Here is a 24875-nt window from a genome sequence, read left to right on the forward strand (position 1 = left end):
CATATATAATTAAAGTTTAATACAAAGCAAAAGTTGTAAAACTTTCTTTTGTCAATTGCACGAATATTTATCAGTGGTTGTTTGCATAGTTTCCCACCGGAAGTACTTGTTTGCAACGCCGCTGATATTTTGTCGTCATTCATCCTGGATCATCGAAACACAGGTAGTATTTGTATTTTAGCGATATTTAGCTTACATTTTAGCATGCTGTTGTTGATGTCGTGTTTTATAGGATATATGGGAGTTGTGATAGACTTCAGAAAACATCTTAAAGCCCCGGTTAACGCCGTGTTACCGGAGTTCAGCTTGTTCCTCATAGGAATCAGCTAGCTAGCTGAGGTTGCTACAAACAGCTAAAAAGTGACAGCGACTGTCAAAGCACAAAACAACCCAAAAAGTAATGTGTTACTGCTTCTAAGCTTTACTTTTATGAAGCACAGACGCCATGTAAATGAAGCTAAGTGTCCGAGAAATGATAGACATTTTGAGCTCATTTAACCGGCTTATTTTATTTATAGCCTGTTCAGATCAGTTTATATGACGCCAAATCAACGTAAATCTCAAGGTTTAACAAAACAAAAAATTTTGTTTAGGACATACATGAGCAAATTTCATTCAATTCAATCCAATTAATTACAACATGATGCAGTCACATCAAGAATCACACGGAATTAAAAAATGTAGCTAGTTATAATGCAGTTCAAAGTCAGGAGATCATAAAACACCAATTTGTAAAAAATGATCAAAGGAAGCCCAGTAGATTGCATTGAGTCACTTATTTCATAGAAATCCCTCATCCTAAGCATGCATGTGGCAACAGAGGAGAGAAACCACTCCCTTTTAACAGGAACCCCCAGTAGAACCAGATTCAACCTGAGCTGTTGCAAGCAGCTAGATGTTGAAAGAGCCAGAAGCAGACATAGGAGAAAAACAGAGTAGCTCTGGGTCAGGAGTTCTCTTTATGGAAAAAGAAACACAGTAAGGCTGCAGTACATCAGCAAAACATACAATATGGACAAACGTTGAATGTTGCGATGATGATGTGACATTATACTGGAGTGTTGACATGGGCCAGTATGAGAACTACCACAGCTTTATGATATTACTGTATTTACACCAACGTCTCTAACAAAAAAGTGCAAAAATAATCTAATTGCTTTTGTTTAAAAAAAGAAAAGCTGCAACTATTCCTAAAACACTGACCCATTGATGCAGACCAGTTGGCAACTTGGTGCAAAAGGCCTTTGCTAGGGGCACATTGACTGTTGTAAGACGAAACAAATGACTTTCTGATTGCAAGACAACTACTCTACTCAATGTTCCACAGTCAACCCAGTTTTTACCATTATAATAATTTTATTTAGAACATTTCTGGTCATTTCAATGTGGTAATAAGGTAGAATCACCACTTTCTGCTGCTAAACAGACATGGTGCTCAAATTTGACTAACTGTAGTTTAAAACCAGTTATCTTACAAAGAGAGTTGACTGGCTTCCCTGCAGCATGATGCTGCCACTACCATATTTTATTGTTCATTTTCACACTATGACCATCAATGTTTGTTTTTGAACTGGAAAAAAATTATTGTGTTGTAAAATATAGGAGCCCTCATTTCACAGTAATAAGTGGGAGGAGAGCAGTCCTGCTTTACGCTTTCCTCCATAAAACAGGAGGAAACTCCAGTCACTCTGGGCTTTTCTCTGACATTTCATTGAGAGGTCTTTAAACACTTTCATCCTTTTGGTGGTTTTGGAACATTAACTTGCTAAGACGCCTGTTTACCTTGGTATTTGTAATGCCTTTATATGCAAGACTTAACAGGGTAGCAATTAAAAGAAGCTGGAAGTTTCATAATGTGACTTTTCCATTTTGTTTCATTTTATTTTCTGAGATTCTAGCTAAATTACCAAATAGGCAGAAAATTGGCATTTTATGCTGACAATGTACACTTTCTAGCAGACGAGGGTGAACAGTGCTGATCCTCACCATGGAGCTGGCTCACAGTCTGCTGCTCAATGAGGATGCTCTGGCTCAGATCACTGAAGCAAAGAGACCAGTCTTCATCTTCGAATGGCTTCGATTCCTGGATAAAGTGCTTGTGGCAGCAAATAAGGTGATTTGTCATTGTTAGTGTTGCTTTTTTTAAGAAATTGCCTTTGCAGGCCTCCGGTGACTTTAATTATGTGCTTGAATGGCAGGTGGATGTGAAGGAGAAGCAGAAGAAGCTGGTGGAACAGTTAACAGGACTGATCAGCAGCGCCCCTGGACCACCAACTAGAAAACTGCTGGCTAAAAACCTTGCTACTCTCTACAGCATTGGCGATACCTTCACCGTGTTCCAGACTCTGGATAAATGCAATGAGATCATTAAAAGCAAGGATGACACACCTGCATACTTACCAACAAAACTGTAAGATACAGCATTTCGGAATATTTACAGTTTATTAATAGCTTCTTGACATTTACAAGGACCTCTTATTTTTTTCATTACTGCTTTCAAATTTCAAGCACATACAACTGACCCCTCTCAAAGGGTATTAGCAGTTAAGCCATGCATTAGTCTGTGGTATAATAATTTGTGTTTAAAAGGGAGGATTAAGTTAGAAGGAAGAGGTGTTATGTTTTTCTTTCTCGCATTAATGGAAAATTAATCCTACATTAGGATTTAATGGTGCAGTTTATTTTAATCCTGTGTTTTGTTTACATGATGTTTATTTTCCACATTTAGCCCAATATCTCCACAAATCTTAGTCTTTTGTATTGGGATTTTAAGTGATGGACATATACAAAGCAGTGCAGCTTGTAAAGTGGAAGAAAAATGTAACTAACCCTGATAAGAAAGTTTGTCTTTATCATATCTTTTTTCTAATCATTCTGAGTTTTTGTAATGATTTTTGCTTGCGTATAGCAATGTTTTGGTTGGTATTTGTCTCACAGTGCTGCAGTGGCGTGTGTTGGAGCATTTTATGAAAAGATGGGCCGGATGTTGGGAAGCTCATTTCCAGACACCATTAATAATCTCCTGAAAGCTCTAAAGAGTGCAGAGGTAACTGAGATGTTTTGTTTTTGACATAACTTAGTTCTTTACTAGAGGGCCATTGTGTAATATCTGTATTATTTATTTTAATGAATTCTGTAGTCCCAAGGCAGAGGAGAGATCCTGCTCAGCTTGCAGAAGGTGCTGAGTGGACTGGGTGGCGCTGCAGCTTCATGTCACAGAGACATCTACAAGAATGCTCGCTCCCTGCTCACAGACAGATCCATGGCCGTCCGCTGTGCGGTAGCCAAGGTTAGTGTCTGGAAAACACTTCAAAGAATGGATTAAAAAAACAATTAATAGCTGTATTCTAACTGAATAATTTAAAACCACAATTATATGAGAATTCATTCTAACATTAATCTAACATTTAAGTTCTCGCTACAAAAACTGCCTAATAGTGTGACTTGTTTAAAAGACCCAGTAATTTCTTGAAATCTTTCATATTAACTGTACATCCCATAAACCAACATCACTCTTAAACAGTCAATCATGTATGACATCTGGTCTCGTTTATCAACAAACTGCTAAATGCTAAATATAGAAATGAGAGTTATTGGGATCTTTCCTCTTGGCAGCTGTTAGACTATATAACCAGCAGCCAACAAACTATAAAATACCAAACCTAAGCTGTACTATTTCACTTGATGTGCAGTATTTGTGTACCTACACTTACTACACAAATGTAACATTTTTGCAGTAGCTTTCTTAGCCTTGATTCTTGTATAAAGCCATTTGTTTTACACAGAAATAAAATGCATTGACTTAAAAAGTTGAATGAACATGCCTGTGTTTTCAGTTTTAAACACCTTTCTTAAGATTAAATAAGCAAACTTTGAGTCTTCTTCTCTCTGTAGCAACTTTCAAATTGAATAGTGGTGTAAGTTGTAAGGGCTCTTAAGTATGTTGGTGTCTTCACTGTTCATAATTAAAATCAGATTAAGGAGTTTCTGAATGGCTAGTCAAGCTGAAAACTTATTTATTTACAAAATCTCACATCTTTCTTTTTGCCCAATCAGTGCCTGCTGGAGCTGCAGAATGAGGCAGTGTTCATGTGGACGACAGAACTGGAGAACGTGGCCACTTTGTGTTTTAAAGCCTTGGAAGGCTCCAACTATGGTGTTCGGGTGGCAGTGGCCAAACTGCTGGGAACCGTCATGGCAACGGCTCTCATGCCCAAACAAGCTGCAGGTACCTGAGGTGGGTCAACAGGACTCTCTATACAGACTCGCTGTTTCCAACCTGTTTTTTTGTGACTCCCAGTGATGCGTCAGAACGTGAAGCGGGCCACACTGGACGAGGTTCTAGAGCTGATGGCCACCGGGTTCCTAAGGGGTGGATCTGGCTTCCTGAAGAGTGGAGGGGAGATGCTGAAGGGTGGGGCGTCGGTCAGCAGGGAGGTTCGAGTCGGGGTCACACAGGTAGGAGGGATTTTTTAGAGGGGAAAGAATTGAAGACCGTTCCAATAAATCCGTCCATTCATGCTCACTCATGGACAGACAAATGTTTCCAGTTAAAGCCTAACTACTGCAGAACTGTCTTCCATAGATTAATAATGAATGTTTGTATTTATGCTTTTGTCAATAGCTAAAGGGTTAGAAGAAAAAATTGACATGCAGATGTGAGAATCTGGTTTTTGTCCAACTTACCGGTCGTTCTCTTCTCTGTCCTCAGGCTTACGTTGTCTTTGTGACCACACTGGGTGGTCAGTGGCTGGAGCGCAATTTTGCCACATTTCTGTCCCACGTTCTGGACCTCGTGTCTCACCCGCGGGCCACCCAGACACACGTGGAAGCTGTGTACTCGCGGCGCTGTGTGTCTTTCATGCTGCGTGCCACCTTGGGGGGGTTACTGGGAGAAAAAGCTCAGATTGCCGCCGGCAAAGAAATCTGCCAAGCCATCAGCAAACAAATGAGGGCTGTGGGTAAGGAGGATGGGGGGGAAATATCACGGTTCAGAGCATTACAGAGTAAGTACTCATCCATTGTTATCATATTTAATTCTTTGTGCATTCACTTTCCAGAATCATTGCATGTTTTGCTTTTGGGTGGACAGAGTTTGCCCTACATGCCTCTCTTTTTTCTAGTTTGGCTTTCTGTCTTTTCTTCTCTAGGGTGGCCCTCTTCCTCCTTCTTTCCATCTCTTTTTAACCACAAGCAGCATCATAATGTCAATACTATCATCCATCAGCTACACAGCCCATCTACTATTCATTCTTCCATTATTTTATAGTCATCATGGCTTTTTGTCTGCCAGTTTATGCTCTGCTATTGCTTTATAATCCCTAAGGAGCAAATAACATCTTCCAACTGTAAACATCTGGCTTAGATCAGCAAAAAAACTGCATGTGCCTCCAAATTTACAGCAAGGCATAATTAGGTTTGCAAGTACACCACCAGATAGTTCCCATTCTCCCTTACACAGCATCACATCAGTGTCTTTTTAAATCACCATTATCTCATTCAAAAGGATGATTCTTACTCTGATTTGCTGTGCAACCTCTTATAGGACATCATGCTGTTGTTGATAACACAACTTAAAAAAAATTTACTTCACTGTTAGTTTTTCTCCAGATGTTATTCTGGGCTCTTTGTTGTTCACTTTATACTTGCGGCTCAAGCTTTTCCAGTCAGTTTGATCTGTGAAACTCCTTAAAACAAAAAAATGTAAAAAATGTTTGTGGCTAATTGGAAATAAAACAATGAGATCTGAAGCCTGGTGGATTTCTTCCACAGATCAAGAAGCGGCTTTAAATTTGTTCCTTGAGACTATTTTTAATCTTTGTGTGATTTCTCCTGACTTTTGTCTGTCTGGAGCTCAGATGATTTCTAGATATTTAAAATGACCAGTGTGCTTTTATTTGTATATTTGATGGCACAAGAGTTTTTATATATATTTCATATTTCTGTAACAGAAATCCTCAGAACTCCAAACTGTAACACAGTCAGGTTTATAATATTTGGACAATGACACCACAGTTGGTTTAATGTACAAATAAAGCATGTTATAATAAAATAAAATAGAATTTAAAGATAACTGAATAATAATAATGACTAAATGATCAAACAATTGTAAAATGACGTGGTTTTCTTGTGAGCATTCATAACCTGTTTAGAGATCATTAAACTTTCATCCAATATAGTTACACCAATAAACAATAAGATTATTGCTAGTAAAAAAACTTTCTCTATCTTTATTCTATATTGATAGAGTGTCTATAATACATCAGAATCTTAAGGTGTAGTTAATGTCACTATTAGAATAATAACAAATATTAACAGTTAGACCGAGATAATAAGCATTTTTATATATGCCGACTTTCTTGAAAAGATAAAATTATAAATACTTCTGGTAGATTTAGATTTGTTATATTTACATTTGTTCATTCAAAGAAGTTTTTCAGATTTTTTTCTTTCCTCCTTTAAATCTGTATTTCCTACAACCTCTATTGTTTATATGATTATTTTAAATTAAGACCAACATTCTGATTTATTTGGCACTTTTCTTCAACCTGAATATTTTTTATGTTGCTTGAATACATTTTAATCTTATTAACTTTAAATGCATCTGACGATAAAATGTGTCAGTGTCCAAATATTTCTGGGTTCAATGGTTCAACCACATGATTTAAGAGCCTAATTGATGAATGTGTGACAGCAGTGTGTAGTGGTCCATTAACACTTTTAAGGAGTTCTTTTCCAGTTATGATATAATGATTATGATTATCTTTAATAAATCAAAAACTTTCAAATTGTTGTTGATTTTAAGCCACTACATCCATCAATGCTGCACACATTCTAAAGAAAATGATCTTTTTATGAATTTTTAACAGTTAAGAGTAAGCAACAAGCTTGAATTGCTTGTTTGTTTTTGTTTCCTGCTACGTTCTTTCAGAGGCGGTAGTGAACGACATCAGTGGGGAGAACAAGGCAGGGGCAGCGGACGTCTCTGCCAGTCAGCATGTCATGGTGTGCGCCCTGAAAGAGCTAGGCAGTTTAGTCCAGAGCTTGAGTGCCACGGCTTCTCCGCTCATCCAGGAGCCTTCGATTGGTAAGACGCATACATCAACATGAAATCCAACTTTTGTTCTGTAACTTCGGAGTGAGGATTTACGCTAAATATTTACATTCCAGGGCTTCTGGAAACTGTAACCTCGGTGCTGCTGCACCCGAGCATGGCAGCGCGCCTGGCGGCTGCGTGGTGTCTGCGCTGTGTGGCTGTGGCTCTGCCCTATCAGCTGTCTCCGCTGCTGGACCGCTGCGCTGAGAGAATCAACAACCTGAAGAGTTCTCCAGAGGCCGTGAGCGGCTACAGCTTCGCAATGGCCGCTCTACTGGGAGGTGTACACCAGTGTCCACTGGGTATTCCTCACTCCAAGGGCAAGGTGTGAAAAGTTTAATTTCTCTCACTTTTAACCGCCTCAAGTGTCTTTAAATACAAAGCTAAATTATTGCTCGATCTGTAGCTGGTGGTGAGCATAGCCGAGGACCTCCTGCGTACTGCGGCTCAGAACAGCCGGCTGTCCCTGCAGCGCACGCAGGCTGGATGGCTCCTGCTGGGGGCCCTCATGACTTTAGGTGAGTCTCATAAAAAAAGCTTTGAGCTGTTTGCCTGCAGTTTCTTCTCCCAACCACCTTTGATCTGTGTTTAAATACATTTACAGGTTCCTCACTCGTCCGCTACCACCTTCCCAAAATGCTGCTGCTGTGGAGGAACGTGTTTCCACGCTCCCAGAAGGAGCTGGAGGCTGAAAAGGCCAAAGGAGACTCCTTCACCTGGCAGGTCACTTTGGAGGGCCGGGCCGGAGCGCTGTGTGGTAAAAACCTCTCCTCTGTAGACTTTCAGCCTTCTCCATTAACTCAGCTTTCTTAGGGTTTATTCACACCAGCCATGTTTAGTCCACTTTAATCCTGCTCCAGTTCATTTGTGTGGAAAGTCTGGTTTGTTTGGGGAGATGTAAATGCGCAATCAAACTCTGATGTTGACCAAAAAGAAAACTCTGGTCCACCTAAGAACCTTTGTGTGATTAACCTTCTCAGTTTGGTAGAAGTGAACTCTAATGTTCAAATTCATATTTGGAAAACTGGAAGTAAACTGTAGCGCAGGGCATTCTGGGTAAATACAATGAAAGCAAACACAAGAGTCTATCGCTAGCAAGAGAAATGGCTTGTGGTGTTTTACTAGAGACAAAAGAGAAATCTTACAACTGCTAAAATATGACACCACCCATTTTTGTTTATATTTTGTGACGAAGGAAGTTGTGCTCATGTTGTCTTCTTAAGAAGTTTCCGTGTAGTTTCCGTCAGTGGTTGTTGGTGTAGTGCCACCACAGTTCACAGGTTTTCTAAAGGGTTTGGCTTGTTTGACCCAACGCAACGTGAAGGCGAACCAGCTGAAAATGTAACAAATGATGCAATTTTGGTCCCCTTTTAGATATAGTCTACCAGAGTATTGGGTATTAAAACATCCTTATGTTTGACTTGTTTGTTTTTCTTTTCTGCAGCCATGCGCAGCTTTGTGGCGCACTGTCCCGAGCTTCTCACTGAAGACGTAATCCGTAGACTCATGACTCCCATTGAATGTGCAATGACCATGATGTCACAGTGAGTGTGAAATTTCTTCACCAGTTGAAGATGTTAAAGGCAGAGACACGTGATGACGATTATTTGTTGCTTTTCAGGGTCCCTGCCATCACTAAAGTCCATGGTGCTCACCTAAAAGCAAGTGCAGCAATGGTGAGACTCAGGTTGTATGACATCTTGGCCCTCCTGCCTCCTAAGACATATGAAGGTAAAACTGTTGCTTTTAAATTATTCTGTGCAAATGTTGCAGATGTTTTTTTAAAGGAACTGTTTTAAACATTGTAATCTTTTTGCAGGCAGCTTCAATGCTCTTCTGAGGGAACTGGTGGCAGAGTTCACTTTGACTGACAACTCTGCCAACACCACCACGTCACTGTTGCGCTCTTTGTGTCACTATGACGACAGTGTGCTCATGGGCTCCTGGCTGCAGGAAACTGACCACAAGTCCATCGAGGATCAAGTTAGTTCAGATTACCTCTGACATTCCTCCAAAATCCCTCATTTATTGACTTGGAAAAGTACGAATACACTTTTTCTAGGGCTGGGCGATATAGCTTAAAAATAAAATAGCTGATTTTTCATACCAAATTTGATTTCTGATTTTAATATATATACTTTTTCTTTTTGCAATTCTGAAAAAAAAAATTACAAATAAAAAATATTTTCAAAAAGGTAGGTCTTGTGCATGCTGATTTTGCTCTGAACTATGAAAACCCAACAAGTGTTTTGGTGAAAAAAGAAATCCAGATTTTTTTAAAATTAAAAAACTAAAATTTGATTAATTGATAAAATTGATTTATCGCCCAGCCTTATCTTTTTACTTATCAACTTCAAGGGGTTTTATGTAAGTAGTGTTAATGTATTTGGAAACACATTTTTTTTTTTTTTTACAAATAAAAATTTGAAACTTTTGACTTGCTGATACATTTATCATTTTTTAATCTGATGCCCCAAAATAAAATCCAGTGCAGTAATTTCCCTTTAAAAGTTACAAAATTAGCAAATATCATCTTTGTGCACCTATTTTATTTAATTGTGTTACTAATGTAGTTGTTCTGCAACAGCCTCAGAAATGTGTCAGAGAGTGTTAGTAAAGAAACGGCATCATGATTGGACAAACAAAACCAGAATTGACCTTTTTGGCCTACATGCCAAAAAAATGGTGAGATGAGAAGCTAAACAAAGAGCAAACTTGAAAAACTTTGTCCAAGTCAAAGTCCAGAGGAAAATATGGATAAAAATTATGTTTAAAGACACTCACATTCCAGAGAAGAATTTAACCATTTTACAATAAAAAATAACAAAAACGTGAGCCTTCAGGTGTGCCAACCTGCTAGAGGAAAAACTCCTAGGACTTACAAGAGAAAGAACGTTGTTCTTCAAAGTCAGAAGGACTAAAAACATACATGCCTGTCACACTTTTCAGATTTTATTTGTATAAATTTTGAAAACCAAAATGAGTTTCTTTGCACTATAGAATATTGAGCCTGTAGTGTTTTTTTTTTTTTAACCCTATTGTAACTCTGTTTGTCTGTAGCTGCAGCCCAACAGCGCCTCTGGCAGCGGCGCTCTGGAGCATGACCCCTCGTCTATCTACCTACGTGTTCCCGTTGGTGAGGCCATTCCTGGGCCTCTGCCTCTGGGCGTGTCTGTCATTGACGCTTCCGTCGCTCTGTTTGGCGTGGTTTTCCCTCATGTCTCCTTCAAACACAGGTGAGTAGTAAAGCTGTCATATTATACATTTGTAAATTGGTTAAAATAGGAAAACTGTAGGGAGGGCTCTTGGTGTTGACTCTCTTACTATTTAACTTTTTCTTGTTGATGTTTTTATTGGTTTAATTCAGGCTGCAGATGCTAGACCACTTTGCAGAGTGCATAAAGCAGGCCAAAGGAGTTCGACAGCAGGCGGTTCAGCTGAACATCTTCACTGCAGTGCTTAGTGCTCTCAAGGTAAGGAAACAGCCCATATGTCCTCTTAAAACCATTGACCATTGACACTGTCGTTAAAATCTGGTACTAATTGAAGGGTTTGGCTGAGAACAAGAGCACTTTGGGCCCAGAGGAGGTGCGCAAGTCAGCTCTGGCCCTGGTGATGGGAGCTTTGGACAATCCTAATCCCATTTTGCGTTGTGCTGCTGGAGAGGCTTTGGGCAGGATGGCTCAGGTGGTAGGAGAGGCCACATTCATCGCCAGAATGGCACAGACCAGCTTTGACAAGTAAGAATATTGTGGAATTTTTAAATATTAAATAGGTATGCAAGAAATTAATCAACTAATGATTAATTGTTAATTAATGGTTGAAAAGATTAAAATTTGCTCAAACTGATTAACTAATAACGTCCGCTTAAACCTTCTGTCAGTGTTATAGTGTAGTACCACTGGTCATCCTTAAGTAGAGCCAGTTGATACGGAAACAAAGATGGTGGGTCCATACCAGAACAGGAAAGAGAAACAATCCAAACATAGTACGGTTTGGGATGCAAAATGCATTTTATGTGGTTCTGTTATACATATATACTTGACAAGCTCCTTAAGTTTCACCTTAATGGCGCTCAGTTGAACATAGCATGAAGAATGGCAGAAGAATGTCAACCTCTCATTCAAAAATTACTGATGTGTTACAAAGGAGAGTTTGTGATGACAGAAAAGCAGAGGGATAACAGAGAAAAGTTGTAATATGATGGAAAGAAACATGTTGAAGGTTGATCTTGAGTTAATGCACTTCATGCAGCAAAGCTTTTACGTTCCTTCAAGAGCAACCAGACAGTATGAACATATCACATATTTTCTATTTTTATTTTTCTACCTGAGATGTTCCTGTTTTTAAAATGTAATTTTTTTTAGATTAACTATATTTACTTATGATTAACTCGTTAATCAATAACTTGGCTAGAAATCAGTTGATGAGAAAAAATCATTTTGTCTTTTCATTGTGACTGAAGGCTGAAGTCGGCTCGTGATGTGGTGTCAAGAACGGGCCATTCATTGGCTCTTGGCTGTCTTCATCGATACGTCGGAGGGATCGGCTCTGGGCAGCACTTGAAGACCAGTGTCAGCATCCTGTTGGCTCTTGCTCAGGATGGATCTTCTCATGAAGTTCAGGTATTACACAGGAGGAGAGGATTTTAAAATCAGTGTATAAAATGTTTGTTTTCAAAAATTTGGTTTGTTTCCTCTTCTTTCATCAGACCTGGTCTCTGCACTCTCTGGCTCTTATCGTGGATTCTAGCGGGCCAATGTATCGAGGTTACGTGGAGCCCACGCTCTCCTTGGTGCTCACGCTGCTCCTTACGGTGCCGCCTTCTCACACAGAGGTCCACCAGTGTTTGGGTCGCTGCTTGGGAGCTCTGATCACCACTGTTGGACCAGAATTACAAGGTAAGTCTGGTTAATTACACCATATTTCCTGTGTTAGAACAGTTTTCTTTTACACTGCCAAAACACAACATCTTGCCAAGTATTTTTGTCCTAGTTTCTAGTGCAAATATCTTAGTCTACTTGAAATAAAACAAAACTAACTTACAAGTAACTTTTTAGCAATATATAAGAGCTTGTTTTAAGTAATTAATTCCTTAATGTTGGTGAAAAAGTACTTGTTCCACTGGCAGTTTATTTCTCTTAAAACAACACATTTTCCTCTTGTTATAAGTGAAATAATCTGCCAGTGGAACAAGAGATTTTTCCCATAAGTTATAATATGGGAAAATGTGATAGCTTTAGATTATTTTACTTACAACTAGTACTTTTTCATCAATATCAAGATGTAGGAACAAGCTCCAACATCTTGCTGAAAAGTTAGTTATGTTTTATTTCAAGTGTACGAAGAAACAAAACCAAAATACTTGGTAAGTTTTTGGGGTTTTGCAGTGTATATTTTGGTCAAAAGCTATATTTTGCCAGCAGGTGGCAGTAACAAAAAATTCAAACCTATGTAGGCTAGTATTCTAAACTCACCTTTTAAAAATAAATATCTTTTAATGGGTGTTTTTACTCTCTTCTCTTTTATCTCCTTTATCTGGATAACCAATATTGTTAGATCAAGGACTGATGTGGAGAGAGTTTCTAAGGTCTGCTGCATGGCAAAGAAAAGCTGATCCACTGCAGAGTAGATAAAGATTTGAGTCTGCTATGTTAAGCCATGGTTTTAATTAAAAGTGTGCCAGTTATCATAAAAAATAAACACTTTAACATCAATAAATGTGACTGATTTAAGAGTTTGTAGAATGATTATGGCGCAATTTGTCCCTTTCTCCTCTTTGTACCCTCCTATTATGCCCCTGTGTTTCCAATTCTTCCCCTTAGTGCCTTTAAATCCATACCCATGTGCTTTTGCCATTGTATATTAGTTAATTGTATCTTATATTGTTCTGTGTAGTTTCATTTTTTCATTAGTTATAGTCAGAAATAGTCATAAAAATGATCAAACTATATATAATTTAATTGCATAAACTTCTCTTAAAAACTATATGAAATATAACAGACTATTACCGCTGATTAATCCAGAAAAACTCAATGTGATTCTCTTTTGGTTGTTATTTATTTGAGTCATAAAAATGTTTCTTTCCAACATTAGTAAATGTGCAGAACACACATTTTTTTAACTCTTAGTTGATAAAAGAGGTTCACAACGCCCCCGGTGGGATCAAACTGACCCACTCAGGTGTTCATCAACATAAAAAATGAACTAATCCCGGGAACTTTGATTGAACTAAGATATAAAGATTTTTATTAGTCCTTCTGCCATCATCTCCAGTTGTCTGCGTCATTTGATTGTTAAAAACAGCTTCCTTCTGGTTTTCTAATTAATTTGTTTCTCCAGGAAATGGAGCAACTATTTCCACCATCCGCTCGTCCTGCCTGGTTGGTTGTGCCATCATGCAGGATCACTCTGACTCCCTGGTACAGGCAGCTGCCATCTCTTGTTTGCAGCAGCTGCACATGTTCGCTCCTCGACACGTGAACCTGTCCAGCCTGGTGCCCTGCCTCTGTGTAAGATGCACGTTTCACACCGCAAAAGAGTATTTAGCTGATTTAATTTGGGATTTCTAACTCTGCTCTGGGATTCCTGCAGGTGCACTTGTGCAGTTCTCACTTATTATTGCGTCGTGCTGCCGTAGCATGCCTTAGACAGCTCGCACAGCGGGAGGCCGCAGAGGTGTGCGAGTACGCCATGAGTCTGGCAAAGAAAGCAGGAGATGGCAAGGACAATGCAACCATCAGTGAGTTGGATAAGGCCAATCTAATGGAAAAACACAAAATCTTACCATGTACTTTTGCTATAGTTTCTAGTGCAAATATCTTACTACATTTGAAATAAGACACAACTAAGTTACAAGTAACTTTTCAGTAGGATGTACGTGGTTTTTTCTTGCTGAAAAGCCATTTGAAAGTTAGTTTTGTCTTATTTCTGGTGCACTAAGATATTTGCAGTAGAGAGTAAACCAGAAATACTTGGTAGGATTTTGTGTTTTTGCAATATTCTGTTTGGTAATATTGGCTCACTGAGATGCTAACTCTTATGGTGTTATCCTGGTGTGTGGTTCAGATCTAAATATAACTGAAACCGGGTTGGAAGGCGTTCTGTTTGGCATGCTGGATCGAGAGACGGACAGGAAGTTGTGTTCTGACATCCATGACACACTGGGGCACATGCTGTCATCTCTCGCTGTGGAGAAGCTTTCTCACTGGCTCAAACTCTGCAAAGACGTCCTCGCGGCAACAACGGGCAAGTTCTCAGATTAATAAAAAAACCTAATGTGTGTCTTTAAAATCATTGTGTCATAAAAATGCCCTTCTCGTCTTTCAGACGTGGGGGGAGCCGTGGCATTTGAGGTGGAAAAGGATGAGGAGGACTCTGAGAAAAAAGACGAGATGGACGACGACACCATGTTCACAGGCCTGGGTGACGATGACAAGTCCAAGCCCTCTGTGGCGCCTCGCTGGGTGACGCGGGTGTTTGCTGCCGACTGCTTGTGCCGCATCATCCTGCTATGTGAGAATGCAGACAAGGCGCACTTCGACCTGGCAACTGCTCGCTCTGCTCAAGCAAAGAACCCCAAAGGTACCATTCTACCACCCTGCTGATTTATGCTACGAGTTTTTTGTTGTTGTTTTGCCTGAATATCTACAGTAAAAGGTCTTGCCTCTGGGGAGATCTAGGTTGTGGAAAATAGTTTGTCCATGTTTGTTGTGAGTAAAGACTGAACATGGCAGGAGATGAGTAAGCAGAACTGGGAGAGTTTTTCCACTGTAATAGACGGAGGAGCCTGTATTTATGTTATCTACTCTAAAACAAGCAAGATATGTAGATAATGGATGGATAAAGACTTGGAAAAGTTATTCAGACCCTGTATTTTCCTCATGTTTTGCCTTGTTACAGTCACTAATGTCTTTGTATTTTGGTGAGACAGATCAGACCAAAGGGATGCATAATCCCTAGAAGAAAAATTATGTATAATTTTAAAACAATCTAAAAAATATGGCATGCATTTCTATGGAAATACTTTGTAGAATCATCTTTCCTTACTACTACAGCTGTGAGACTTTTGGCTGATGTCTCACCTTAAATATCTTGACACAGACTAGAGTCTTTAGGTTGCTAGAAGGTAAAGGCACAGATATGACAGGAGTCAGGACATACCAGCTGTAATACTAAATTTTTCTAAAGCACATGAACGCAGAAATAACAGTAGATAGATTCCTGCTCTCTTCTGGCATCACAAGAACCCAGAGGACATCTGCTGCCTCAGAGGCACTCAGATAATTAATTTAAGTAATTTTTTTTTTTTTAGATTGTTACCTACATGTGCCAGGAAAGTCTGCTCTACAAAAAGGATATCTCAGGATGGTTTCCCTTCTGCCTGATTGATTTGATTAAATCAAGACTGCATCTGGCTGTTTCATGTGCAGAATACAAATTCACACCATTCTTAGATTTTTCTTTGTAAACCAGCTACTATTTTCCTTCCAGCTAATAACGAGTGGGTTGCTCTAATAAAACACATTAAAATTTGTAGTTTAAATTTGAGAATATGTGTAAAATTTAACATTTTTGCAAGCTACTATAATTGTATGAAAAGGGCACCTCTGTTAGAGCAAACATTATTTTTTTTGTCTTAAAATCAATATTTGGTGTTTTTTAGTCCTGAGTCCACACTCTAATATTTTGAAAGTAGATCTTTTCTTATGTGTTCAAAAGCAGAAGATCAAAACACTGATTATAAAATCAGACACAGAGTTGACAGTGAAGAAAATTAAAGCTAATAACATGTCATGATATTTATTTTTCTTTGTTGATAGTGACAGCTCACTTCCCCCTGCATTGATCATTTATGAATTGGTTTTTATTATTCACAAAGGTTGTTGTTCCTTCCTGCATCTCTGTCCATTCAGGAGATCTGTTGGTGCTCCAGCTGTCTGACCTGATCCGTATGGCCTTTATGGCAGCCACCGACCACAGCAACCAGCTGAGGATGGCTGGTCTGCAGGCCCTGGAAGACATAATTAAAAAGTTTGCGTCCGTACCAGAGCCTGAGTTTCCAGGTCATGTTATTTTGGAGCAGTACCAGGCCAATGTGAGTTAGAAATGTATCCAGAAGTTCTCAGTTAGTAAAGTTAGAGAAAAAAGGGAAATGACAAAAACGTGACTTTGTATGCAAATTATGTGCACTTAGGTTGGCGCTGCCCTGAGACCTGCTTTTTCTCCTGATACACCATCTGATATAACAGCAAAGGCATGCCAGGTAAGACACGATATTTATTTTTTGTATTCATTTTTAATACTTTGCGCTGTAAACACGGGAGACTTTTAGAGATCTATTTGACCCCAGTGTTTGTCTACAGGTATGCAGTACGTGGATTGGTAGTGGTGTAGTCAGCGACCTCAATGACCTGCGGCGAGTCCACAATCTGCTGGTCTCCTCGCTGGACAAGGTGCAGTCTGGGAAGAGCTCCTCCAGTCAGCTGTACAGTGAGAGTGCCACCACCATGGAAAAGCTGGCCGTGCTAAAGGCTTGGGCCGAGGTGAGCGTCAAAATGACAGAATGCCTCTTTTTTCCACAGACCTCAATCTGATCGTGCTCGCTGCTCTATCTTGGTCAGGTGTACGTAGTGGCAATGAAAATCAAGAAGGAGGCAGAGGCTAAACCTGCCAAGCCGGTTAGAAGGGGAGATGAGGATGAAGACGAGGATGACCTGGGTGCAGATGTGCTTCCTCCAGACAGCCTCATTACCTTAGTGCAGCCGGAGCTGCCTTCACTGAGCCGACTCTGGCTGGCCATGCTGCGAGACTACGCGCTGCTCACTCTGCCTGCTGAGTTCTCAAGTCAGCTCCCACCTGATGGTACACAACTGATTATTTACCACAAAAATTAATCTGAAATGTTCAATGTTATACTTCAACTGGTGAGATTTTGTTTAATTAGCTAATAATTAGGTTTTATTGTTCCATTTAAACTTGTGTTTATTTAATTTTAAGATTTTTCAAACCAGATTTCTACTATTTCTATGCGAAGAACCTTGAAATATTGTCAACTTTGCATTTTTGATTTAATTTTTTTGTTCTTATGTTTTTGTTAATTTGATTAGGACCGACTTATATTTAGTGTTACAAATTAACCATCACTTTTTAACCAAGTCCACAGCTAGGCTTGTCAATGTAAAATATTTCTCTACAAAAGAGAAACCTCCATTTAGGTACAAAAGATTAAAGAAGACGTATTACTGTCACAGCTGGACAAAGTGCACTAACTGTGTTGGTTTTGTGATAAATTTAGTTGTCCAAACAAATAATGTCCATTGGATGTGTGTATCTTCATAGGCGGAGCGTTTTATACCCCAGAGACAATAGATACAGCGAGACTCCACTACCGCAGCTCTTGGGCCCCTGTGCTGCACGCTGTGGCCCTCTGGTTGAACAGCAATGGGTTTGAAGTTAATGATAATCAAGAGGATCTCTCATCAACTCCTTCCAAAGTTCCCAATGCTCTTCAGGGAAGCTCTTCCTCAGGAAAGATGCTGGAGGACTTGGTTAAAGACAGAATGCATCTTATGCTGGGTAAGAAGTCACTTCCAGCTGTATTCTTCTGTTTTTCACATTCAGCTTGAAGATGTTAGGAAAAAATAGTGAACAGAACTATGAACTGTTAGTGGAAAATGTCCATGTTCTGTCACTCAGGTGTCAGCATAGAGTTCCTGTGCTTCCCGCGGCCCGAGGAGCCCATCGAACACGTGATGTCCTGCTTGCAGGCTCTGTTTACTCTGCTAGAAACTCCTTGTGCTAAGACACATATGGCAGAGGACCAGGTACGGAAAAATTATATATATTAATGTGTTGAAATAAAATCAGAGGCGTTGCATATAGTCTATTTAGCTAAGGCATAATATTTTTTATTTGACTAAAATTTAATTTTTTTTTTTCTTTTTAAATTCAAAAGAACATTTTTGGAGTAGCTATATAAATACATATGTGAGACCACAAACTTCTCTGTATTCTGCAGAGATTTTAAATAGACCAAAATTGAGTAGTGCTTAATTGTGAGGTGGAAGGAAAATGGGGAAATTGACTGTAAAGTTTTTAGAAATAAAAATCTGAAAAAATATGGCTTGCATTTATGTCAACAAACCCATCTGAGAAAACACATTTAAAAACCACCTTTCACTGCACCTCCAGCTGCAAGTATTTTGGGGTTTGTACAAGTATAGGGTAGAGTCTGTCCTTGTTTGCAGCATAACTTGAATGGGGAGAATATGTCGTCATCAATCAAAATCAACTTTAATGGCCAAGTTTGTGGAAAATGGCAACGACTTTTGACTTGTGCCACGTCTTCTTAGTATACAGATGGGCCTTGAGTTTGACATATGCTCCAGATCCTCCAGCTTTACTGTTGTTGGCCTGGATTCTATTTTTGGGTATCACTGGCTGTATACAAATTTATGGTTTTAGTAGCTCTTTATGAAGCTCAGTGGAAAGAGTAAGTCAGATGAAGTAATTTTCTTTTTTTGCATTTCACACGGCATTTCTGATTAACCGTTCCCTCACCTCTAATGTAGCTGCTGGCAGTGGAGCTCCTGAATGTGCTGCACAGACTGCTGCTGACGCGGGATCCTCCTGCAGTCCAGCTTCAGGTCACAGCGGTGGTGCAAGAGACCATCAGAGCTGCAGTGGACCACCTACAACAGCAAAGGGCCAGCAGAGGTCAGGAGTACTGTGCTAGAGCCAAGCCAAATATTTCTGGGATTTAATTTTTGTAACTGATTTTTTAAATTTTTGGTCAGGCAAAGAAGATGAAGGTGAAAAAGATTCTCTGACCGGCTTAGGAGAAGGCGGGGACACGGGAGAGCTCGTACCTGGCAAGTCTCTGGTTTATGCAGCCATGGAGCTGCTTGTGTTCATCCTGGTGCGCCACATACCGCAGCTTAATTCCCGAGTGAAGGAGTCACCTAGCCATGCCCCTCTGAGGCCTCAGAGGCTACCAGACGAAAGCGCACGGCTGGTGGCAAACACGATCTCCATCCTGGCCGAGTTGCCTTCGCTGTGCTCTCCTACTGGTGAGACCTGAAGACAACAGGCACAAATGCATCCAGGAAGTTCATTCTAACTTATTGGTATTTTTGCCTTGACAGGAGCAACAACCATTCTTCCTACAGTGCTTTTCCTAATCACTGGGGTCCTAAAGGAAACTGCAATTAAAGCTGCTGACAACTCTGTGCCTGTACCTGTATCAGCCGCTCTGCAGGGCATTAAGACCATCATCACCTCACCATTGGCCCGGGAGGAGAGCATTCAGACTCAGTGGACCACCCTGGTCAGGAGTAGCCTGGCGTCTGTGCTTGAATACTCTCATCCAGGTAAAGCAAACACATAAATGTACTAGGGATGCAAGTTATTGATTGAGTTAATCTAAAGTTGATTGATCTTATCAATCAACTTGATTAGATCAAGTTGATTGATAAGATCAACTAACAGTCAACTTGATTAGATCAAGTTGATTTGATTGATCTTATCAATCAAATGACAATTTGCTCATAAGGAGTCATGTACTTAAAAACCTAATTTTCTCTTGTATCAAGAGTGCTGACTGTCTTTCTACGACATAAAAGGCTAAATTTTTCATAATAAACTGAATTTTCAAAAAAAGTTTACATTTCAGCATTATTTTGTGCCAGCTATATTAAATGTATACTATTATAAAATTATGGTTTTCATGCATGATTAAACTTAAACATATTTATTAAACATAACAAAACAGGAACATATTAGGTTGCTTAATAGAAACATAAAAGATGAGAAGAACAAATATGTGAAACACTTACAGAGAGCTATTCATACAGAAGTACCCTCTGTGGTTTCTCTTGAAGGAATGTCAAAACTTCACTCCATGAATTGCAGCTTAACTCACAACAGCCCTCAAAATCAACCTTGCTTATTGGGATCATGTTACAATTTTTCTCTGTTATGCTCTCCATTTCTAGCACCTCATTCATTTTTAAATGAGAAGTTGGCACTGCTCTGTTTGACTGCTATTTAGGTGATAACTTAAGGAGTTTGTCGAGTATCTATTTCAAAACAGAACCACATAAAGTACAGTTTGCTTTCCACACCTGACTGGATCATTTCTTTTTTCTGTTCTGGAATGGCCCCGCCATCTTTATTTCTGCATTAACTGGCTAAGGGATGACCAGCAGCTTCCTCTGCTGTATGGCGGCCAAACTACAACACTAACAGGTCTAAGCAGATGTTATTAGTTGGTTGGCTGGAGCTAATTTTAATCCAATAAACCATTAATCGACAATTAATTCTAAGTTGATTAATTGTTTGCATGTAAATTTTAAAATGTAAGTTTTCTGACCATGAGACAACATGAACTCTACTTATTGTGAAAATTTTACCTTGTGGTTTTATCTTTATAGATGAGTCCAGACCTGACATGGATGAAGTCAGTATGTTGACAGCAATAACTCTCTTCCTGCTGTCAGCCAGTAGTGAGCTGGTGGGAGTCATCGTCCTGCAGAAAGGCTGCATGGACCGCTTCCGAAATGCCCTCAACTCTAGTGATCCCTGGGTAAGCAACGAAATGCACATAAACTATGTCTTGCATTTTGACACAGTGCAAACACAAATTTGAGCTTTTAAGGGAGTTATAAATAAAAATAAAATCTAGAAAGCATGGAGGATGTATTGAAAAGTGCATTTTGAGATCTTCATATCGTGGAACACTGTTTTATTACCTAACCTTGTTTTAAACTTTTCCATAACTTCATTCCTGACATGTTTTCTATGCTCAATAGAACTTATCAGGCTGGTGGTTTGCATGTTCTTAACAGCTGTATTTAGATTAAATTACACACAGGTGGACTCTATTTACTTGTTACTTGACTTCTGAAGAAATTTAGTTGCACTTCATTAGATTAAACGACTAAAAGGGAATAAATGAAAAATATATATCACACTTTTGGGATTTTTATTTCTAAAATAAAAATCATGTTCCTTCTATTCTCCAATTATTCACACTTTTATTTTTGTCTGTCATGTAAAATTACAATAAAACACATGAATTGTGTCTCTATTGTAGCAAAACGTGAATTTTCAGAAAAAATCGTATTAGTTATTGGTGAAAAAATTAACTTTGGTTGCCACAGGTTCAGGCCCGGTGTTACCAGCTGCTTCTGTCAGTGTTTCAACACTCCAACCGAGCTTTATCCACTCCTTACATCCACGCCTTAGCTCCACTCATGGTGGAGAAGCTAAAGGCGGTGGAACGCAGTCGGCCGGGAACTGCTGCTGAGCTGCAGGCTGTGCAGGAGGGAATCAGGGTCCTAGAGAATCTGGTCAGCATGGGCGAAGAGAAGAACAGTAAGTATAACTTTACTTAATGAACCTCTGAAGTACCCTATGTAGCATGTACATATTTTTTTATGAAATCATTTAGCCTAAGCTACAGTATGTCTGCTAACGAACTAAGCCCAGTGCTTCTGACTGTGTGCTCTAGAGCATTAACGCATTAGAAGCATTAGATTAAATTTAGAATCAAAGCACCGGTTCACTGTCAGTTTTATTATTGATTTTGATATAACATTCATCATACTGTACATTCAGTTCTCAAAGTTATTTATCTATTGTTATTATTATGAACATTTCGTTTTCTTCCACCAAATGAAATGGCTTTTTGGAGGTCTAACAATTCAAAAACTCACCAAATATTTTACAGTGCTCAGTCATGTGTAAAATTTACATCATTTACATTTTGCAAAAGTTGCAAGAGAAATATCTCAAAAGTGACACCTGACAAGTTCGAAAACACTTTCCACATTTATCTTACAGAGCTATGAAATATGGTACAATTGTAGAACTTCCCAAGGCCTACAGAAAACTTTTGTGCTTTTGTTGCTTTACAACAAATAGTGTGTCTGGCATATTGAATAGAAATTGCAATTTTGACCGATCCCATTTTAGCTCTTTATAGACTCTGCATCTGATCAAATTCATCTTTGGATTTTGATCGATCAGCTTGATATTGGTGAGTTTGCTCATAAGGCACAGAGGATGTAAAGTTAAAAAAATCCTGACTTTTTGTGCATGTTGAAGGGGTTGTTGCCTGACCTCAAACTTACACTACACATCAAAAAATAAACATTTTTATTACTCCTAGAAGGAAAATCACAGAGGCACAAAACATGTTTTGATTGGTCCTTTGTATGTTCCTAACAAAACTCAATAGTCAAATGCTACATGATCCAAGCCCCGCCCCCTGACAGCCTGAAATTTGATATATAAATGTAATGTTTCAAGACCTGCAATAAGTGTTTTGGAGTCATAGTCCAAACTCCACAGGAAGTCGGCCATTTTGGTCCAAAGCTGCCATTTTGTGCCTTTTACATGGAAATTTGAACAAACGCCTCCTACAGCTTTTGATTTACAGACTTCAGAATAGGCCGTTACAATCTTTAGATGTTGGAGATCAAACGTTATTCATTAAAGACAAAGTTGTTGTAACTTCCACACACAAGCTGGGAGCTGTACCAGATTTTCTGTCTCATCACAGACCGGCACTGAACACATTCATATGGTCATTCACTGACATCACTTCAGCCCCACACCCTGATAACAGGAAGTGTCCTCCTTTTACATTCAGACTTACATTTCAATTTGTTACTGATGACAATGAGCAAGTTGATGTTGAATCATACCCTGAACAGTGAGTGTGGGAAATTTTAAACAATAAGAAGACAAGACACCATGTGCCCATATCTGCCATCAGAGCATATCATGACACATGGTAAGAGGAAGTGAGAAAAAATCTGAACACCTGAAAAATTTAAAAATTTGCAAACCAAAATAATTATCAATGAACACAGAATACATACTTGGGCCAATGTGATAGTCTAGGTTTGCGTACTTTGCACCATATTAAATGGGTTTTCTCAAAGTCTGAATTCTAAATCATCTGTGCTTATTGTTGTTAATGTTTGATGCATGTGTCCGCTTGTTTAACAGGAGTGCAGCTGTTGGCTCTTCTTGTTCCTACTCTCATCTCTTACCTTTTGGATGAGAATGCGATCTCCTCCGCACCTCAAGTCTCTAAAAACCTGCACGATTTTGCCCTTCAAAACTTAATGCGAATTGGGCCTCTGTATCCAGCTGCCTTCAAGACCGTAATCGGTGCAGCACCTGAGCTTAAAACGCGTCTTGAGTCTGCTATTCGAGCTAACCAGGCGAGCAGCAAAGCCAAAGCAGCAGCAAGGCAAGCTCAGCCAACTGTGCAGGCTGCGCCAACTATTAAACTCAAGACGAGCTTCTTCTGAACACATCAATGTACTCTACCCTCTCAAAAGAGTTTATGCTGTCTGTCTTTGTATTTTCCCTGATGACATTGTACTACTTACCGTATCTGCTATTCATTACAGTTTGTTAAATGTATTTATTTATTCTTCATCTCAACTTTGTATTAAAGTATCCTTAGTCTAAATGGTAATTTGTAAATAGCATCAAAGAAACCTTTGAATGTTCACTTTAGAAAGCTTACTTTAACATCTCAAGTTTTTATTTAATGAATGTATCACATCCAGACTTGACTTTTTCCCCTGTGATTAATATCATTTAAAGGCTTAGGTTCAGCCATGTTGTTTCTCTTTAGCGATTTTCTCCACCATTTGATAGTTATGCTTTCTCACAGATGTAATTTTATGTATTTGATAAATTTGTGCAGTATGTCACATTCAGGTCTGCTGATTTCCATCAGTTGTTTTAGCTTTTATTTTTTACTCTTAGTTGTGGAATCCAGAAAACAATAGAATAAAATGAGAATATATATATATATATATATGCAGTATATATATACTGTATATATATCACTTTATTGAGCCAGATTTGAGATTTTGCAAAATTTCTTAAAATGCTGTATTTCTTTTGCTAATAATAGGTGTTGCGGATATTTTGACATTTAATGTTTTTGTTTCAGATTGCATTAACTGTTTTGTCCATGAAGGAATTTTAACCCTCTTTATTATTTACTGCTGGTAATCATGTAAACATTAATTGCTTACTTTATCATTTTTGGGAAATTTGAATAAAGTTTCTTTCACTCATTTCTGTTTCTAAAATTTGATCGACTTCACATTATTATTATTATTAGTCCAGAAAATAATTAACTGAATTGTAAAGAAATATAAGAAAAAAATATACTAGAGTAAGGAGGAAGAATGAAGAGGCGTGGAATCCATGTTAGTTAAGGTGAAGCATGACGTTTCCACAGCAGGTGAGAAAGCCATGTCATCTGCTGATGTTGCTCCACTGTGTTTTATTAAGTCCAAAGTCAACACAGCCTTCTACCAAAAGAATTTAAGAGCATTTCATGCTTCCTTTTGCTAACAATATATACAAAGAGGATGATTTACATAAAACAAACTGGGCTTTGTAAACATGACAGCAGAGCCACTGGCTGATTACCTAAATCCCACGCCACACAAAATTCTGAGTGCTTCTCAGTAGGCTTGGATTTCAGTATTCCAATTATTTTTCTCTTCATCTAATGCAATAATCGGATTTTCTGGAAAAATACTTTTGAAATGTTTAACTAGCTGGAAGTCATAATCGTGTAAACTTAACAGAAAACTTGTCACACGTGTGATTTCACCTTTGAAGACTGAAAAGATTTTAGATATTCAAATTTGAGAGGCGCCTTTATAGTTAATATTAAAAAATTAATTTCCATTTTAATTATTCATTTCTATATATGTATGCTTATTTATTAAATTGT

At 38.8% G+C, this 24875-nt stretch overlaps 1 protein-coding gene across 3 annotated transcripts; it reads left to right on the forward strand.

Annotated features, from left to right (window-relative positions):
* The first annotated feature begins 91 nt into the window (after positions 1-91).
* heatr5b (HEAT repeat containing 5B) lies at positions 92-24222 on the forward strand. 3 transcript variants are annotated; one of them, XM_023327525.1, is made up of 36 exons: positions 92-163; positions 1957-2113; positions 2199-2410; positions 2938-3046; positions 3140-3289; positions 4057-4228; positions 4301-4458; positions 4712-5006; positions 6932-7087; positions 7171-7421; positions 7503-7614; positions 7701-7853; positions 8541-8640; positions 8718-8827; positions 8916-9079; positions 10157-10332; positions 10464-10569; positions 10646-10836; positions 11562-11721; positions 11808-11997; positions 13439-13608; positions 13691-13838; positions 14165-14344; positions 14426-14680; positions 16012-16193; positions 16293-16361; positions 16462-16641; positions 16720-16960; positions 17438-17674; positions 17795-17922; positions 18670-18814; positions 18895-19167; positions 19243-19467; positions 20530-20681; positions 21259-21472; positions 23114-24222. In XM_023327525.1, exons 2-36 carry the CDS (start codon positions 1988-1990, stop codon positions 23419-23421), a joined length of 6198 nt encoding a protein of 2065 aa, XP_023183293.1. In that variant the 5' UTR covers positions 92-163; positions 1957-1987; the 3' UTR covers positions 23422-24222. The 3 variants fall into 3 exon arrangements, with proteins under 3 accessions (XP_023183293.1, XP_023183295.1, XP_023183294.1); XM_023327527.1 differs by having other exon boundaries at positions 4712-4961; XM_023327526.1 differs by having other exon boundaries at positions 117-163; positions 1960-2113.
* Positions 24223-24875: the final 653 nt, after the last annotated feature.

This window comes from Xiphophorus maculatus, chromosome 22, assembly GCF_002775205.1.
Source record: "Xiphophorus maculatus strain JP 163 A chromosome 22, X_maculatus-5.0-male, whole genome shotgun sequence".
Taxonomy (NCBI): Eukaryota; Metazoa; Chordata; class Actinopteri; order Cyprinodontiformes; family Poeciliidae; genus Xiphophorus; species Xiphophorus maculatus.

Excerpts from the sequence above, each read along its gene's own strand:
- heatr5b (XM_023327525.1), top strand. The coding sequence starts at position 1,988 with ATGGAGCTGGCTCACAGTCTGCTGCTCAATGAGGATGCTCTGGCTCAG. Across the intron at positions 10,837-11,561 it reads GCACAGACCAGCTTTGACAA|GCTGAAGTCGGCTCGTGATG; the intron begins GTAAGAATATTG and ends TTGTGACTGAAG. Across the intron at positions 19,168-19,242 it reads TTCGCTGTGCTCTCCTACTG|GAGCAACAACCATTCTTCCT; the intron begins GTGAGACCTGAA and ends TTGCCTTGACAG.